At 37.1% G+C, this 19,286-nt stretch overlaps 1 protein-coding gene across 1 annotated transcript; it reads right to left on the bottom strand.

The window, feature by feature from the left end:
• Positions 1 to 8,342: 8,342 nt before the first annotated feature.
• On the bottom strand, positions 8,343 to 9,278 carry LOC125236904. The gene has a single exon (XM_048143823.1). It carries the CDS (start codon positions 9,276 to 9,278, stop codon positions 8,343 to 8,345), a length of 936 nt encoding a protein of 311 aa, XP_047999780.1.
• Between the last annotated feature and the right edge of the window lie 10,008 nt (positions 9,279 to 19,286).

The following is a 19,286-nucleotide window of genomic DNA, read 5'->3' as shown; positions in this document are numbered from 1 at the left end:
ATTAATACATACTTATATACATAGAAAACATCCATGACTCAGGAACAAATAAATATCTGTGCTTATCACACAAATAAATGCCCTTACCGGGATTCGCACCCAGGACCGCGGCTCAACAGGCAGGGTCGCTGCCGACTGAGCCAGACCGGTCGTCATTATGGACTAAACGATTGAGAATTACCGCGAAAATGTCTATACTAATGAATAGTAAAGTTAATTTCTTTTAGCCCCTTGTAAAGTCCTTTTGCTCCAGTACTGGCAGTTAACACAGCAGTCGCAGCTGCTTGAAAATTCCATCTCGCCCCGCTTTGTCCACCGCCGACTGCCCGATTGTACGATACAGGGCCCCACAAGTATAAGACCGCAACTGTAAAGAAGTTACAAAATATATCGAAACGGATTAAATAGCGTATAATGAATTTACAATTCATCCCGACGTTTCGAACACTTTACTGCATTCGTGGTCAACGGGTGACTGAGGAAAAATTACAATGTGCAAAAGCTACCCTCATACAAGAAATATTAACGAACCATGACCATAAATAATATAGATTTTTAAGGCAGGTTCACACAATATTAATAAAGCTAAGTTAAAGTTAAGTTTTATTTCATGAGTAACTATCGCGGTAACCGAAGACAATAACTGTAAGGAAGTTACAAAATATATCGAACGTTAGTTTCACAACTGGGCATTTTCGCGAGAACAATCACCAAAAAATTTCTTCTTCTAAGGTAGGTTTTTATGTTTCTTCTAAGGTAGGTTTTTCTATTATTTTGCATACCCATACTCAGAATCACGAGCCCTTTCGATCTAGGGCAAAAACCAACAGACAAAAAAATGGTCCCAAAATTTTCTATTATTTTGCATATTTTTCCTTTTTGTAACTGAAGCTGCAAAGTGTTTGAAAAATGGTAACTAAACTAACGAAGTGAAAAAATTTAACTATCCAATGGACGCTTTTTACCTAGTAGGATAAGGGTTCGTGGTTCTGAGTAGGAAAAATATTTTACCTATTTTAGAAAAAAAGTTTTGGAATGTTTTGCCCAACTATTGTGTGCGAAAAATGTCCAACTATTGTGAGTGGGGGAAGTGATGCATTTTACCGAATTTCATGCATCATAATGGCTTGCAAAGTTTGCCAGTAATATGCAGTTTTAAAGTTAGAACGACTGTTATTTTTTTTTAAATACATAAACCGCTTGTTGACAAAATGTAAAAATCCAAAAAATTTGAAAAAAAAAACTGAGGACATGGTGGTTTTTAACTAAATGTTCAGTAGCTACGCTCTTCGCCAGGGCCGTAGTAAGCATTACTGGCGTATGCAGTATGCAATGACTGCAGTTTTGTCTTACTGCATCCAGTCTAGCTTACTTCACACTTATGGAATATTACCTGGCTTAACTGGGCAGACCATCAGACCGTATTGAATTTTCAGTCTCGATATTGCACATTTTGAACAATTACTGACAAAAAAGAGGCTTTGACTAGCAATGCAAATGCCATACCCGACCGGGGTGCCACGCAATCTCTTTTGTTTGTAACCTTCAAGAAAAGAGCGTACCCATCTTGAAGGCCGGCAATGCACCTCCAACACTTCTGGTGTTTCGGGTGGCGCTTACCATCAGGCGTCCTGTCTGCTTGTTTGCCTCCTATCCCATAAAAAAACATCTAATAAAAATGTACCATGGTTTATAATAAACGGTTGATTGATTGATTGATTGAGAAGTTTCCAAAATTACAAATGTTCTTGGTATTTTTCATCGCACATTTATCCCCCCCAGCCCCCGGGCCCCGGTAGGCCTAGAGTTGCAAAAAAAAAAGGTTTTTTTTTCTGGCTTGAAAAAAAAAGAAAAAAAAACAGTTTTTTTCTAGAATTATGTTTTTTTTTCGAAACGTCGGGATGAATTGTAAATCATCATCCGCGATATAATCCGTTTCCATACTTTTATTTCATGAGTAACTATCGCGGTAACGGAAACAATAGGTATAATGTTATTGCAGCTTGGAGATTTCTACACTAAATGCAAAACTGTTAAAACATTAAATGAAGAATAGAATCTATTACCACAGTTGTCTCAGGCTTTTGTTCGTATGTTTGCAAACGCATGTCTTGTCAAACATGTTGACTGAACGTGCAAGCTTGTAGCTCTTCAAATGCGTACGTACAGTCGGTAGCAGAAGTGGTTAAGTAAAAATATAATATCCAAGGAGCTTAACTTTTGCCCGGAAAATTTACAACCACAACCACTCAATGTGCGTTTTTCTAGAGATAAAATTAATCTAGCTTACTGATGTGCCGACGGAAAGTTTCCAAAATTCTGAAATTTTCACATAGGAAACTTCGGAAACTTTCCATACTTTGTATGGACAATTGTATGGATGGAAACTTTCCATTTCATAATTTTAAATTCCCTTTATTTTTCGTGAAAGTTTCGTGAATTTTTCAAGAAATTTAAGATTTTTTTGGAAAGTTTGCGCAACTTGCACAACACTAATCTAGCTACATTGATTTCTGCTCTCGAAAAGATGAGCTTTTAGTCATTTTTTTAGTGGCGTTTTATAATACGTTACTTGATAGGTTAAGGAATATGTAGGTATGTAATGTGTGGTTAAAGTAGGTAAACAATCGTTTGAGGCAGGTGTTTACTTTCTCCAATACAATGAATGTCATTTTTCGCGACATTTACATACATAATGTAGTAACATACCTATTCTAATACTTATGTTAAAATCACATGGTATGGACTCTGGTGATAACCGTTTTCTGTAAACATCATACACTCTTCCACACGACTGTACCCGTTTGCAATGTTTGCTCTCGAGTCTCAGCCAAGCTACAATGTAACGTGGCTATTCACAAAGTTTAAGTTGGGACTTAGATTTTCCACCAATACAGGGTGCCTAAGCTTAGATTTGACACTCGATATGGCCTATTATTGATAGTGACCCTGCTGGCTAAACCCACGGCCCAGATGGCCCTAGGTTTTATTTGTGTGATGAGCACAAATATTTTTTTTCCGAAATGTTGATGACTATTTTCTATGTATAGCATATGTTTTTATTTTCTAAGTATTTGTATATTTTTTGTATATCAACTATTTATCTATCGTTGTCTGAGAACACACAACATAAGCTTTCTTGAGCTTACCGTCAAGTTAAGCTGAGTAAGAATGTGCAAAAATATTGAGGTGAGGTACAGGAGGGCAAATCGCAACTGGGGGCAATTATAACTAATCGATTTTTTAAATTCGATTTTTTTTTTCTATATTAAATAGGCTATCATGTCATATTTTTTATTTATAGAAAAAGCAAACAGTTTGTCATTTATGATGACTTGATATTGTAAATCATGGATGAAAATTTCAATTTTTTTATCGATTTTTTCCATTACTACCCTATGATGTTGAGTTCTACAATCTACATGTATCCACTGAACACGCCTACCATATATATTATATAACCGGTGGACACTCTATTTAATAATGCAAACATTGTAAAACATGGCAAAAATGGACCAGTTACATTTGCCCCCCAGTCGAGATTTGTCCCGCTGTACCATCATCATCATCATCCTCCTTGCGTTATCCCGGCGTTTGCCGCGGCTCATGAGAGCCTGGGGTCCGCTGCGACAACTAATCCCAAGATTTGGCATAGGCACTAGTTTTACGAAAGCGACTGCCATCTGACCTTCCAACCCGAAGGGTAACTAGGCCTTATTGGAATTAGTCCGGTTTCCTCACGATGTTTTCCTTCACCGAAAAGCGACTGGCAAATATCAAATGACATTTCGCACATAAGTTTGGAAAAACTCATTGGTACGAGCCGGGGTTCGAACCCACGACCTCCGGATTGAAAGTCGCACGCTCTTACCGCTAGGCCACCAGCGCTTGCCGATTTGTCCCGCTGTACCATACCTACCTATTGATTCTGTATTGTAGATATATGTTATATAAAATTTAGCAATCCGTTTTGTTATTATAAATATTATTTACTTTTCAGAAAAGAGGAAATTAAAATTATTTTTTGATGTGTTTATTGAAACAGTTGAAAATCTAGAGAACAAAAATATATTTAGAAGACCGTTGACCAATAACCAGTTATATAGGTAAAAAAAAATTAAATAATCCAAATTTAACGTTAACATTTGTCGCGTGGTCTACGTCTACGCAACCTGTATCCCATATTCGTTACAAATAAACACCAAAATATTAGTATAACTCTTACTAAACTACAGTTCAAATAAGATTGGCAATACACTGCCGAATACAACGTTTTATAAACAGTTTCTGTATGTATTTGTCTGTTTGTTCGCTCGTAGCTCCCGAACGATTCTGGAACGTTTTGTTCGTGCACGTTTGCTTTAGTCTAAGAGGTGTTTTAGACAGAGCTTTGCTTTTAGCGCACAGCTTAGAAATAACTTAGAGCATCCTATAGAATTTTTTTTGAAGATTAACGTTTTGTGTGATTTGGCCGTTGAAGAGTACACAAGGGTACAAAACCAGGTGCTCCATGACACCATTGCACCAATCTGTCGCCAGGACCGCTATCCTTCAACGGCCAAGTCACACAACATTAACTATAATAATAAATAAATCGCAGGAAGACATTAGAATTGGCCCGACTTTGTATAGATGTCATTACATTTTAGAGATCAACAAGCAGAGCTCCATGGAGACTTGACTAGTTTTTTACAGAATGTTTTTGGTAGGATTTGCTTTACAATAATTTTCTAGGTACCAATTGAATAGTTGCCATACAAAATGTTCCTAAACGTTAGTTTTCAAAATGAAACTTCGGCGAAATGTTGGTTGGCAAATGAAATTCGGCAAAAATATTTCTACGAAAAGGTAGAACACCTGATATTATAGCAAAAAAATAAGTACCTATTTAAAAAAAAATCTCTTCAGATTTTTTTGTGCAATAGAACATTGTGCAACAAGGGGAGGAAGTTGAATATTACTAATAAGAGTAAGTTAAATCGCGACGGCTTGCCGGAGCGATTTAAAGACACGAGTTAGTAATATTCATACTCCCCGACCCGAGGTACACACAATGTTTTTCATACACACATACAACCGAAACCGACGAGCCGACGAGCGTGTATGAGAAACGTTATGAAAGTGTGTGAAGCGAAAGTGGTTTGTCAGGATCGTAGTAAATGGAAATCCGTGATCTCTGCCTACCCCTCTGGGAAACAGGCGTGATTGTATGTATGTATGTGTACATACAACACTCGCGATGTAAACAATATGTAAATAGATGTAAAAAGTTAAGTTCGGTAGTTTCGATACAAGGAATTTCATTATTCCCTTGGGAGAACTATTTTTCTATAACTGACGCTCCGCCTGCGTGCAATAGCACATTTAAAGTGCGGGTGTGATGAAAAAATTATAAATAAGGATCCGTAAAATGAGACTAGCTAGTATTTTCACATATTCTTGTTTCCGCTATTTCCCTTCTCATTTTCCACATTGTATTTAAGTCCTTTACGAGTGATCAGTATTTATTGAATAAATTATGAATTCCGTTCTTTTCCATTAAAGTCTTACGTAAAAAATAAAAGGCATTTGTTATGCACAAAGGTTTTTAGAATTCTTCGTTCAATTTGCTCATGTTTTTGATGTAAGTAAGATGAAATATTACTTTTCCCGCTGAGTTTCAATAATTTTTTATGTTTTTAGAGGAATTTACGCTGTTAAAAAAAACTGAGGATAAGAGTCTGATTAATCCATACTTTACATAATATTATCCAATATCCATACTAATGTTTGTTGCGTACGCATTTTCTTTAAATTTTATAGTTTTACCAATTACAAATTCTTTCACTTTAAAATAAAAAAAAAATTAAAGAAAAATAATAATTCTGTATCCATTTTAAGAATTATTTACATAATTTTAGTTGTGGATACCCCTTTTTAACCGACTTCAAAAAAAGGAGGAGGTTCTCAATTCGACTCAATGTTTTTTTATTTATTTTTTTATTTTTTTGTATGTATGTCACTCGATATCTTTAAGTAAACAAATACCTGTGGTAAGGGGTACCGCTCTTACTTAAAACTAATAGGTAATGTAAACAAGAATAATTTGGATAAAACCTTGAAATTTAAACAATTTGAAAACTTAACAGAAGTAACTTCTCTTATAAAGTTTATAAACTATATTCTAACCGATTTTTATTTAGATAAATAATTCACAGGTGTCATTAGTATTAAAACAAAACTTAGAATAAAAATTAACCTAGAACGAAGTACAAAACTAAAACTAATACTTACCTAAAAATAAAATTATTTGAAAATAAATTTAAACCAACTAGGCAAGGTCACCGAGGTCTGAACCCGCCGGTAGGGTTCCCATAAGGCTAGCTGCGTTCCCCCTTTGGATCGCAATGCCAATTCGTTGGGCGAGGAACGAGCCAGCCCTATGGTCCCCGGTGACATCACAGATTTTTTTTGAAAGCTCCAACTACTCTAACCACAGAACTTAATTTAGATAGAAGAAACAAATTCATATATTTGTATAGGGGCCGAGCGTGTCAAATTTTGTACTGAAGTTGATTCTTGCCTGTAATTTTAAATATGTCTCAGGCTCTTGATTGTTCATAATTTTTGTGTTGTTGCAATTGAATATCACGTAACGAGGCATTTTTTATGTTTTGGTTGACTTCAACTTACAAAAATTGACGCCCGAAAGCTGCAAGCTGCGAGTAAAGACGGACAACTCAGTGGATTTCACTGAGTTCATTTGACACGCTAAGTAGATACGTTTGCTTGATCTATGGTATATATGACATCTGTGACTCTACCCTAATGAAATGAGATGAAGATGAAGTAGCATGTGATTGAAAGTTCACTAAGATTCTTTACGTTTGGTAACAGAAATATTAATTCAGAATATCTAATTATACATAAATAGTACATAAATAACTACAAAATTAAAATTTAGAAAAACCCCCGGCCGCGGCATTGTGGACCGATTTTTAACCGACTTCAAAAAAGGAGGAGGTTCTCAATTCGACTGAATGTTTTTTTTTTTTATTATTTTTTTGTATGTATGTTACTCGATATCTCCGAGAATCGTGGACCGATTTTCAAAATTTTTTTTTTGATCGAACCGGTATAACCCCGAGATGGTCCCATTGGCACCAAGTCAGGGTCTGATGATGGGATCCTGGAGAAATCGAGGGAACTCTTCAAATGTTATAGGCACATGTAATGTTTTTAGTATATTTTTCAAAGGTACACCAGTATTTACGTCTGATGGTAATAATTTTATGTGGCTGAGCTGATGATGGAAGGTCAACTCCTCAATGGTTAGGAGTTTAAGGATAATTATTTCACTACTGTACATGTATTCGGACTGATACATATAATATCACTAGGAACCACTAAAAATCAACTGAGCTGATGATGGAAGGTCAACTCCTCAATGGTTAGGAGTTAAAGGATAATTCTTTCACTACTGTACATGTATTCGGACTGATACATATAATATCACTAGGAACCACTAAAAATCAACAAATAAATAAACTTTTTAACAAAAAATAAAACCGCCTTCAAAAATAAGCGCGTTACAAAACACGGAGAAACTAAAAAGCCAAAAATAATAAACCTTTCAATTCAGATTTCTTATCGTATTGCAATAAGCTAAACATCCAAATTATAAACAATTCAATTATTTTTGGAGTCGGTACCAGCCTGTGTATGGTTGGGTGGGTCAAACAGGCAATAGCAAGGCGACGAACAGGTCTGGTACCGACTACAAAAATAATTGATTTGTTTATAATTTGGATGTTTAGCTTATTGCAATACGATAAGAAATCTGAATTGAAAGGTTTATTATTTTTGGCTTTTTAGTTTCTCCGTGTTTTGTAACGCGCTTATTTTTGAAGGCGGTTTTATTTTTTGTTATCATGAAACATGGCTAAGAACACTCCCGACTAACTCAGCTTTCAATAATAAAAAAAACTAAATCTAAATCGGTTTATCCGTTCGGAAGCTACGATGCCATAGACAGACACACACACAGAAAAACAGACAGACAGACACGTCAAACTTATAACACCGGGGTGTTATAAGTTTGACGTGTCCAAGTAGTGCGATAGGGACGGCCTGCTATTTTATCGTCTATCGCGCGACCATGCTTCCCGGCCTAATCATTATTTATTATCCATGACCACTTAAAATATCATGTTGAACGATTAATTAATCCTAAAAACTTGACGCGACGCAAAAACGACGGGTAATTTTTGCGTCGGGGGTTAGTTAGTTAGTTAGTTTTATTGGGCATTTTCCGCAAGTCGACATCCATTGTGCCTATTTTGCGTGAAATAGACGGGGTAGCACTACTCCAACCACCCTAGCTCCTCTACGAATCCTAGCAGTGTTTTCAGGTTGCTAAATACCTCTTTCAGTGTGTTTGGCGTACCTAGATACTTGTTCCTATATACTTCTACCTGTTTACACTCTAGAAGAAAGTGTTTGGTGGTTTCTTCTGCTTCCATGCACGCTCTGCACATGGGGCTATCGGTTATACCTATGTTATTGAGGTGTTTGTTCAGTGTGTTGTGTCCTGTCATTAATCCTACTAGTTTGCGCAGTTGCTGTCTGGGTGTTCTGAGTAGGATTTTTGTGAGCTTTGTATTAGGTTCAGCAAGAATTTCTTTTGTTTGTCTACATGTGTCTAACTCTACCCAATATTTGTTGTGTAGCTGTTTGTAGTGTTGACTAAGTTGGTTTTTCCTATATGATACTGGTAGGGGTATGATGGGTTCGGGGCCATATGCCGGTGTGGCTGATCCTTCTCGGGCCAGTTCATCCGCTGCATCATTCCCTCTTGATCCACTGTGCCCCTTTATCCATTGTAGTGTTACTTTGTTGTCCTCTTCACACACTTCAGTGAGTCTTTGATGACATTCTAGTATTAGTTTCGAGGTAAGTTTCGGGCTGTCTAGTGCCTGAAGCACTGATTTGCTGTCTGATAGTATCAGTATGTTTCCATGTTTTACCTGTCGTCTCTTTATGGCATTGCAAGCTTCTATTATTCCTACACATTCGGCTTGGAATACCGTGCTGTGTTCACCTAGGGGCTTGGATATGTGTATGTTTAAATCTTCTGAGAAGACTCCACACCCTGTTCCCTCTTTTGTTTTTGATCCGTCTGTAAATATTCTTAGATTTGTTTGGTGTAGTCCTTCTTTTGGATCTTCTGTTAGCAATGTCGTGTATTTTTTGCAGAAGATCGTGGTTTTTGGTATTTTGTCCACTGGCGCTTCTAGCATCTGCGTCGGGGGTTAAAAAAAGTCTAATTTTCCTTCTACGAGATTCGCTAATTTAACCAAAACCTTTTTTAATCCTTTTAAAGCCGATATCATTGTCATCGTATTAATTATAAAACTCTTTATCTCAGCATTATTAGCAACCCTTAACTCAAAAACCATTTTATCATTGACCTCTGATTCAATACAGTTAAAATGCATAGCTATATCATTTTATACTGGTCTTCTAAAATGTATTATGACCTGAACAGGAAACGAGTTTTTCTCAACTTTTTCTTTATAATTTTCCTGATCATTTTCTTGTTCGTCACCCTTTCAAGTTTTTAGGATTAATTAATCGTTCAACATGATATTTTAAGTGGTCATGGATAATAAATAATGATCAGGCCGGGAAGCATGGTCGCGCGATAGACGATAAAATAGCAGGCCGTCCCTATCGCACTATTTGTAAGTGCGATAGGGACGCCCTGATATTTTATCGTCTATCGCGCGCCCATGCTTCCCGTGCATTTCAGGAAAGATTAGGGTATTATTAAAATTCAGGCACACAGGAAGTTCGAAACGAGTGGCGATAAATTAAAACACAATCGAAGGAAGTGTTTTAAGTCGACACGAGTATTTTCGCACGTGTATTGTACGACGTTTTTCATTACAGATGGCCCTCCGAAGTTTACATGGTTTCCATCTGATAAGAAATTAACCACTTCTCGCACTAGTGCGTAAAAGAGCACCATCTGTACTGAAACGGATGTCTTATAAACTGTCATAGATACCGCACAACAAAGAAAAAGCGACCAAGTTCACTGGTGGCGGAGCTGGGAATCGAACCCGGGTCTTCGGGCTTACGCTGTTGTTTGTTGAGAGATGTTTTATTTTAATTTTAACATTTTGCAGACGACAAAATATTTTGTTACATTAAATGGGTTTTGTGATCAGGATTTTTTCTCAAATATTTTTTTAAAAAAGATCGATTCTTTGCGCCTAGATTCTTGAAAAGTGTCTACTGACAACGTGGTTTGCCAGAGTATAATAAAGCATATCCTGGCCTCCTTTCCTCCGTGTGTAAATAATGGAGACGCCAGCAACAATAAAGGCCGTGCCACAAACGACAGAACAACAACACTCACATTACATTGTTATGGTTTTGTTCGCGGCCGCTAACAATCTTACATGGAGGGTAGATTTAAAACAGTATTATTATAGGTAGTAGAAAGTTGGACCCGAGAGTTAACCCACCATTTTATATGGAATTTGACAGATGACAGCCCACTAGCCCGTGTGGTGACGGGTTAAGAATTTCACCACCCCCTTTCTTCCCGTGGGTGTCGTAGAAGGCGACTGTGGGATATGGGTTAAATAGTGACGTAGGCGAGAGGCTGGCAACCTGTCACTGCAATGTCACATTTTCGATTTCTTTCAACCCCTTTTTGCCAAGAGTGGCACTGAAACTTGAGTAGTTTCATGTGCTCTGCTTACCCCTTCATGGGATACAGGCGTGATTGTATGTATGTATGTGTATGTATTATTATAGGTAGTAGAAAGTTATTTAATTGAAAGTATCTAATGGCCACTTGCATCAACGAAAATGGAGGGTTAACCCGAGAGTTAACCCACCATTTTATATGGAATTTGACAGATGACAGCCTACTAACCCTGAGTTAGGTGATTGGTGCAAATGGGCCTAAAAAAGTAACAAAAGAGGATTGATGTAGGAATGAAATCAAATTATTTTATTAAATATTTTTTTGTTTTGTTTTTAGGGTTCCGTAGTCAACTAGGAACCCTTATAGTTTCGCCATGTCTGTCTGTCCGTCCGTCCGTCCGTCCGTCCGTCCGCGGATAATCTCAGTAACCGTTAGCACTAGAAAGCTGAAATTTGGTACCAATATGTATATGAATCACGCCGACAAAGTGCAAAAATAAAAAATGGAAAAAATGTTTTATTAGGGTACTCCCCCTACATGTAAAGTGGGGGCTGAAATTTTTATTCATTCCAATCCTAACGTGTGATATATTGTTGGATAGGTATTTAAAAATGAATAAGGGTTTGCTAACATCGTTTTTTGATAATATTTATATTTTCGGAAATAATCGCTCCTAAAGGAAAAAAAAGTGCGTCCCCCCCCTCTAACTTTTGAACGATATGTTTAAAAAATATGAAAAAAATCACAAAAGTAGAACTTTATAAAGACTTTCTAGGAAAATTGTTTTGAACTTGATAGGTTCAGTAGTTTTTGAGAAAAATACGGAAAACTACGGAACCCTACACTGGGCGTGGCCCGACACGCTCTTGGCCGGTTTTTTTAGTACTGACACTACTGTATATAAATTATAAACTAAAATAGATAACATACACTAAAGAAAAAGAGATCAAGCCCACTGGTGGCGAAGCCGGGAATCGAAACCGGGTCTTCAGCTAACGCGGCTGACATGATAAACCGCTACACCACCCCGACCGCCGAGGTACCCGTTGAAATTTCTCTAGTGTATGTTATCTCTGAAGGCTAGGCGCCTTTGACCAACTCTAAGGGTGAGCAATTTGTGCTTGCATCCTATATGAATCAGGATTACGATATAGCGAGAGAGACGGTGCTGCCATCTAGCGATGTAGGGAACAAATCAAATTATTTTATTAAATATTATTTTATTTCTTTTTAAAGTCTGTCTATTTCAGTTTATAAAAGAGGATGGATGATTTAGACCGTAGATACAAAAATAACAGATTTTTCATAATTAATATCCCAAATGTGGCAATTTGAAATGAAGCAAGTCCTAATCAGGCCCCGTAGCCGAATGGCATTTCTCCGACGCCAAACGAAAGCGATACGCCGCTGGCTCTGTCGCGCCAATACGCAAGCGCGATAGAGATAGATATCTACTAGCGCTTCGTTTCGTGAGCGTTTCGTGAGCGATTGTGCCATTCGGCTAGCCACCCAGTAATAAAATATGGTACTTAATTCCAGAATAACCGTCTAGATTCGAAATCTTTCAATGCTCCAGGGACTCTACGTACTATTTTTTTTGTTGCCTGTAAGTACACGTAACGCCGTGGCTTGCGTGGGCAACGGTCGCGCGACGGCGATGCGACGCATACGAAATCAAACCTTATCGATATGGAAGTACGTATGAGACGCGACGGCGACGGTCGCACGACCGTCGCCCACGCAAGACACAGCGTAATTATGTTTTTGTCACGAATAAGTGTCTTTTTAACTTTATCATTTAAAAGAAATACATTTTAATTTGTTACAGAATTTGTCTGTACCTCGTCAACAAGCACATAAATTAAGGGAGGTAGCAAAGAGGATCGAGTATTATAGATAGTTACTGTCAAAGTAAAATGTGTAATCACAGTGCATAGACTGCCATCTATCGACACAAGCTTAGCTTGAAACTTTTGAACTTCAGTTTTGACAATTTGGCCATTATTGTTAGCATGATAATTATGTGTAAAAATGTCAAATATTAATATTAGCGCCATCTAGCAGAGCGTTCCCCAAAGGTGTAACGCCATCTAGGTCACCATACCTTTTTCTCTAGGGTACGACTTTATCCGTCTATACGGAGTCTTTGGAGGTAGGTAGGGTACTGTTTTCAAATTGTTTCCTGCACCCCAAAACAAACCGAGACAAACATTTAAACGCGACAATAACGCAAGACATTGTTCTAGAAATTAGGATGGCCTTTAATTTAAATGACAAGGGAACAAAACCTTTGCAAAGTGTATTACAGAGGGCTCTAAGCGGTTTATTGTATGTGGCACAGTTCTATGTAAATGTGAGTTTCTTCCACAGAACTTAATTTAGATAGAAGAAACAAATTCATATATTTGTATAGGGGCCGAGCGTGTCAAATTTTGTACTGAAGTTAATTCTTGCCTGTAATTTTAAATATGTCTCAGGCTCTTGATTGTTCATAATTTTTGTGTTGTTGCAATTGAATATCACGTAACGAGGCATTTTTTATGTTTTGGTTGACTTCAACTTACAAAAATTGACGCCCGAAAGCTGCAAGCTGCGAGTAAAGACGGACAACTCAGTGGATTTCACTGAGTTCATTTGACACGCTAAGTAGATACGTTTGCTTGATCTATGGTATATATGACATCTGTGGTTTCTTCTGAGCAAAATCGTTAAGGGCTCTAAATGTAAGGCTTGATTCACACCGTAGATTCACAAAGCAATCAAAGATGCGACCAACACTCTAAAAGGCGAGTTGGAAAAATTCGAGAGCAGACTTAGTAAGTGCGAAGAAAATGTACAGCGACTAGACCAAAAACTTGAATCTATGGACGTGCAAGACGGCAATGAGCTGAGACTCGAGAATGACCGCCTTCGTAAAGACCTGGATGGCCTGCAGACAAGACTCGATGACTTGGATCAGTCTGCACGTATCTGTAATATCGAAATACAAAATATCCCTGAAAAGAAAGGCGAAAACCTCGTTCAGCTTGCTGGCGATATTGGAAGGCTAATTGGAGTACAGCTCTCGGACGATAAAATCAAAGCTGTTCACCGCACGGCCCACAATGTACCCAGCGACCGTCCGAAAAACATCGTCATCCAGCTTACCAGCAGGCGACTACGCGATGACGTCATCGCGGCGGCGCGCGCTCGCCGTGAGCTCTCCACGGCCGATCTCTTTCCCAAGACTACTGCCGCAGACGTTGCGAGGATTCAACGATTTTATATAAATGAACACCTAACTCTAAAAAAAAAAAAAAAATCCTATTTGGAGAAGCGCGCAAACAGGCACGTGAAAAGGGATATAAATATGTGTGGGTTAAAAACGCTAATATAATGGTGCGAAAAACTGATGATTCTCGTATTATTAACATTCGCAGTGAAAACGATTTCTTAAAAATATGACTATATTGCCCCACATGGCAGAATAATAATATGTCATTGAGAAAAAATATAAGTGTAACTTTTATTCATTGTATGCAGCAGGGAGTAATACTTTAAGTTATGATTTCAATATTTCGTTCAATATCTCTTTAATAAATAAATAACAATAACATTAATATTTACTATCAGAACTGTGGTGGTCTCAAATCAAAACTTGGCGAACTACGATTAAATTTACTTTCTTCTAATTATGACATCATAATCTTGGTTGAGACCTGGCTCAACGACTCCATACGGGACGCAGAGATCGTCACCGGCGATTATATTCTCTTTCGGCGCGACCGCAACCTGCAAACGTCACTCAAAAAGAGTGGTGGTGGAGTTTTAATTGCAGTAAAAAAACACATTAATGTTACTAGGCGTCAGGACCTGGAGGCTAATGATCTCGAGGAAATATATCTTCAAATTCCTGTATTTGCAGGTACTTTTATAATGTGTGCATGTTATTTACCACCTTCTGCAAAAAAAGAAATCTATGAAAAACACTTATTAAAAGTACAAGACATTTTTTCCAGCATGTGTCCCTGCAAGTTAATCTTAATAGGTGATTATAACTTACCTGGCATTGCTTGGTCGTTTACTGACAGTATGCCTGCGAGCTCACCCCCAAATAATGACAGCGAAACAATTAAATTGCTCTCTTATACAATGGCTTTCACCAATATCAAGCAGTTCAATTACATTATGAATGAAAACAACAGAACCTTAGATTTAGTGTTTAGTAATATACAAGAATGTCGGCTGTCAAAATCCACGGATCACTTGCTTCCTAATGTACCACATCATCCTTCACTGAATATAACACTCGACTTATCGCAATCAAAAACGTTGCGTATAGCTCCTAGACTTAAACACAACTTTTACAAAGCTGATTACAATAAAATAATCTCTGAGTTGGACTCTGTCGACTGGGTGTCAGAATTCATTAATATGAACCCTGAATCCTGCGTCTCCGCATTTTATACACAAATAAATAAAATTGTTGAAGCTTTCGTTCCTCTTTCTAAACCTAAAAGTGTGCGCTATCCTGACTGGTTCTCAAAGAGTTTGATTGGCACTCTTAGACGCAAGTGTAAAGTTCATCGTCGCTGGATTACATATGGATCGCAGAGAGATTATCAGGAGTTCTCACTCTTGCGCGCCAGAGCTAAAAATCAAATACAAAACTGCTTTAATAACTATACTCGTAGCGTGGAAAGTTCACTTAATAAAAACATTAAACAGTTCTGGAAATATTCTGCTAACCTAAGACAAACAAATGCAGGTTATCCACAAACAATGAAGCTAGAAAACACCACTTCTAATAGTCCAGAACAGATATGCAACATGTTCGCAACCTGCTTTCGATCTGTGTTTGAAGCAAATTCACCAAATAGCTATAATGTAGACATCCTTGAGTCTCAAGATGGTAACTCTGTTGATGTGTTGTCTAACATCTCATTTTCAATCGACGAGGTACGCCTAGCTCTCAATAAAATTGACATTAATAAAGGTCCGGGCCCCGACCTACTCAGCCCAATCTTCGTAAAAAGAACTAGTTCTGCATTAGCACTGCCGCTACAACTCATATTTAACAAATGTTTGAGACAGGGAATATTCCCCGAGAGATGGAAAGTAGCTAACGTGACCCCTATTCATAAATCTGGCCCGAAAGACAATATTCAAAATTATCGCCCCATATCAATCTTATCATGTATACCAAAAATTTTTGAAAAGTTAGTTCACTCCCGGGTTTACGAGTGTGTTAAAAATTCGATACTGGTTGAGCAGCACGGTTTTGTTTCAGGAAAATCCACATCCACTAATCTTATTCTCTTTACCGATTACCTCTTTCGATCTTTAGACGAGACACAGCAAGTTGATACAGTATATACAGACTTTCAGAAAGCATTTGATAAAGTGGATCATCTGATACTTTTGAAAAAGTTATCCTACAACGGTATAAAAGGTAATCTTCTCAGGTGGTTTGCGTCATACTTACAAAACCGCACCCAATTTGTTGTAGTGAATGGGTTCACATCGTCTCCTACTGCCGTAACATCTGGCGTGCCCCAGGGCTCAATTTTAGGGCCTCTTTTATTCGTTATATTTATCAATGATATTGCATCATGCTTTAAAAATAGTCTTATCTTATTATACGCTGACGATCTCAAAATATATAAAAGAGTGCAATGTCTTGAAGACACCACTTTATTACAAGATGACTTAAATAGGCTCTATGATTACTGCGTAAAAAATAAATTATCCCTAGCGTTTAATAAATGCAAACATATTACATTCACAAAAAAGAAAAACATAATCCAGAAGTCATATTACATAAATCATCACCGTCTGGAAACTACAGAAAGTATACGCGATTTGGGTGTGCATTTGGATTCTAAATTAACTCTTGATGTACATGTAGACAGTATTGTAAAAAAAGCGTACCAAATGCTCGGTTTCATAATACGCACATCTAAGCCATTCAAAAAAAAAGACACTTTTATTTTACTTTATCAATCACTAGTTAGATCATACCTTGAGTACTCATCAGTAGCGTGGAACCCATACTATCAAATTTACATTGATAAAATAGAAATTGTACAAAAAAATTCCTTCGTTTCCTAAATTTTAAAATGAAGAGTCAGCGTTGTTCATATGCTCAACTTTTAAGCAAGTACAACATGCTGTCTCTGGAGAATCGACGAGCAGTTGCCGATGCAGTGATGCTTCGCAACATCTGCGTAGCCGATGTAGACTGCCCGCAGCTTCTCGCGGCCCTACAATTCCGCACCCCGCAGAAGTTGACCAGGTCTAAACACCTATTTGGTTTGCCGGTTATAAGATCAAATGCAGGCAAACGAGCTCCTATATACAGAATTTGCGACCACCACAACAAACTACTTTCTGATTTAGATTTCTTCTCATGCTCCCGTGCCTCATTCAAAGCTGCTGTTGTAAAATTATACACAAAATAATAAAAATAAAAGTTCACCATTTAGCATGTTAGCTTTAGGTTTTGCAGTAGTTAGAAATACCTAGTTATACCTTACTGTTTGCATGTTGCTAGGTTTAAATACCAATACCACGTATGTTCTCAGTGGGATATGTTTAAGGAAACATCTTAATCTATTTTGTACTAGATACGTATATTTCTTTATGTTACATTCTTCACTTGTATGTTTCTGTTTTATCTCCTTGTAATAAAATAATAAATAATAGATGTCATAAATATACCAAAGGCACAGTTAATATAAGAGTTCGGCCTGGCCAGCCACATTAGAGCACACGCAAAGAAACGTCCGTAAGGTTATTTAGGGTCGCCGTCATCGAAAACGATGAGGAGGACTATATACAAGGTGCTCGCGAGGAACCCATAATACTGTTACTGGTGAATTCTCAATATAACTTGAGACTCCAGTGCCGTTACAAGATGTAATAGTCTGTCGGTAGATGGCGCTAGACGTCACCCCAAGACGTGTGTACAAAAGGAAAGGCATGGAAAGATTTGCGAAGTCCGGCGTGGCTTCCGTAGGTCAATTGGTAATTTAGTCAAATCTTACTTACACGATAGAATACAAAGGGTCGACGTGAATGGACAGCGCTCACCGGGGTCACTAGTCTCTATGGGTGTACCGCAGGGATCAATATTGGGGCCTTTCCTGTTCCTTATCTACATTAATGACCTGCCATATCTTGTAAAGACCCACCATGATATAGTATTGTTTGCAGATGATACTTCCCTTATTTTCAAAGTCAAACGTCAGCAACAAACTTGTGAAAATGTAAACAATGCTATTTCCGAAGTAGTTAATTGGTTTAGTGTTAATAACTTATTGTTAAATGAGAAAAAGACTAAATGTATTAAGTTTGTAACGAGTAATGCTAAAAATGAACAAGCAAGTGTCGTTGTGAAGGATGAGGAATTGGAACTGGTAGATAGTACAGTTTTTCTTGGCATAACTTTAGATTCTAAACTTCAGTGGGGTCCCCATATTGCTACCCTCTCGAATAGACTGAGCTCTGCAGCATTTGCAGTGAGCAAGATCCGTCAGTTAACAGACGTGGAAACAGCTCGATTAGTTTATTTTAGTTACTTTCACAGCATTATGTCATATGGTATTTTACTATGGGGCAGTGCTTCAGAGATAAATACCATATTTGTTCTGCAGAAGAGGGCTATTCGAGCAATATACAAAATGAACCATAGAGACTCACTTAGAGATAAGTTTAAGGACATTAATATAATGACAGTGCATTGTCAATATATTTATGAGAATATTATGTATGTACATAAAAACATTTGTAAATTTAAGAAAAACTGTGATGTACATAATATAAACACTAGAAATAAGCATAAGCTTGCAGTGCCCTTCACTCGGCTCCATAAAATTAAAAAATCATTCATGGGTAATTGTGTAAGATTTTATAACAAACTTCCTAATGCCATCACTGAACTGTCTTTTAATCGATTTAAACATTATGTAAAGCGTATACTGATCTCTAAAGCCTACTATAGCACACAAGACTACATGAATGATGAAACACTGTGGGATACAAGTATTGCTGAAAACCATTAATTATATAGCTTATTAATGATGATATTGATAATTCAATGTATTTTTACACAATTTTTTTGACATTTAGAATTTATTCTAGAAGTTTTTATACTAGTATTTTTTTATACAATTTAGATTGATATCATTTTATTAAATCAATGTAGTTTTAAAACAATATTGTTTATTGCACCAATAAATTGCTCTGATATTTAGAATAAGATGAATATTGTACACTGTTGACAATTTAAAAGTGCTTATTGTAAGCCTATTTGAATAAAGAATATTTTGATTGATTGATTGATTGAGCATTGCACGGATTGCAAAAATTGTGCGGGTTCAAGTCCCGCCGGAAGCGTAAATTTTTCCATTTTTTCCTTTAATATAAAAATGTTTAGAATCGTTAGCAGACGTTTCTGCTTAATAAAAAATTAAAAAAAATGAACCCATAATATAACTTTAACGGCATATTCTTGGTCACATTTTAAGACTAAAATGTCATATAAACTTTTCTAGATTTCGTCTAGTTTCAGAGTTATTGTCAATTTAAAAAAAAAAAAACATTTCCG

This window comes from Leguminivora glycinivorella, chromosome 20 (genome assembly GCF_023078275.1).
Source record: "Leguminivora glycinivorella isolate SPB_JAAS2020 chromosome 20, LegGlyc_1.1, whole genome shotgun sequence".
Lineage (NCBI taxonomy): Eukaryota > Metazoa > Arthropoda > Insecta > Lepidoptera > Tortricidae > Leguminivora > Leguminivora glycinivorella.
This window is presented reverse-complemented; position numbering and strand designations above follow the sequence as displayed.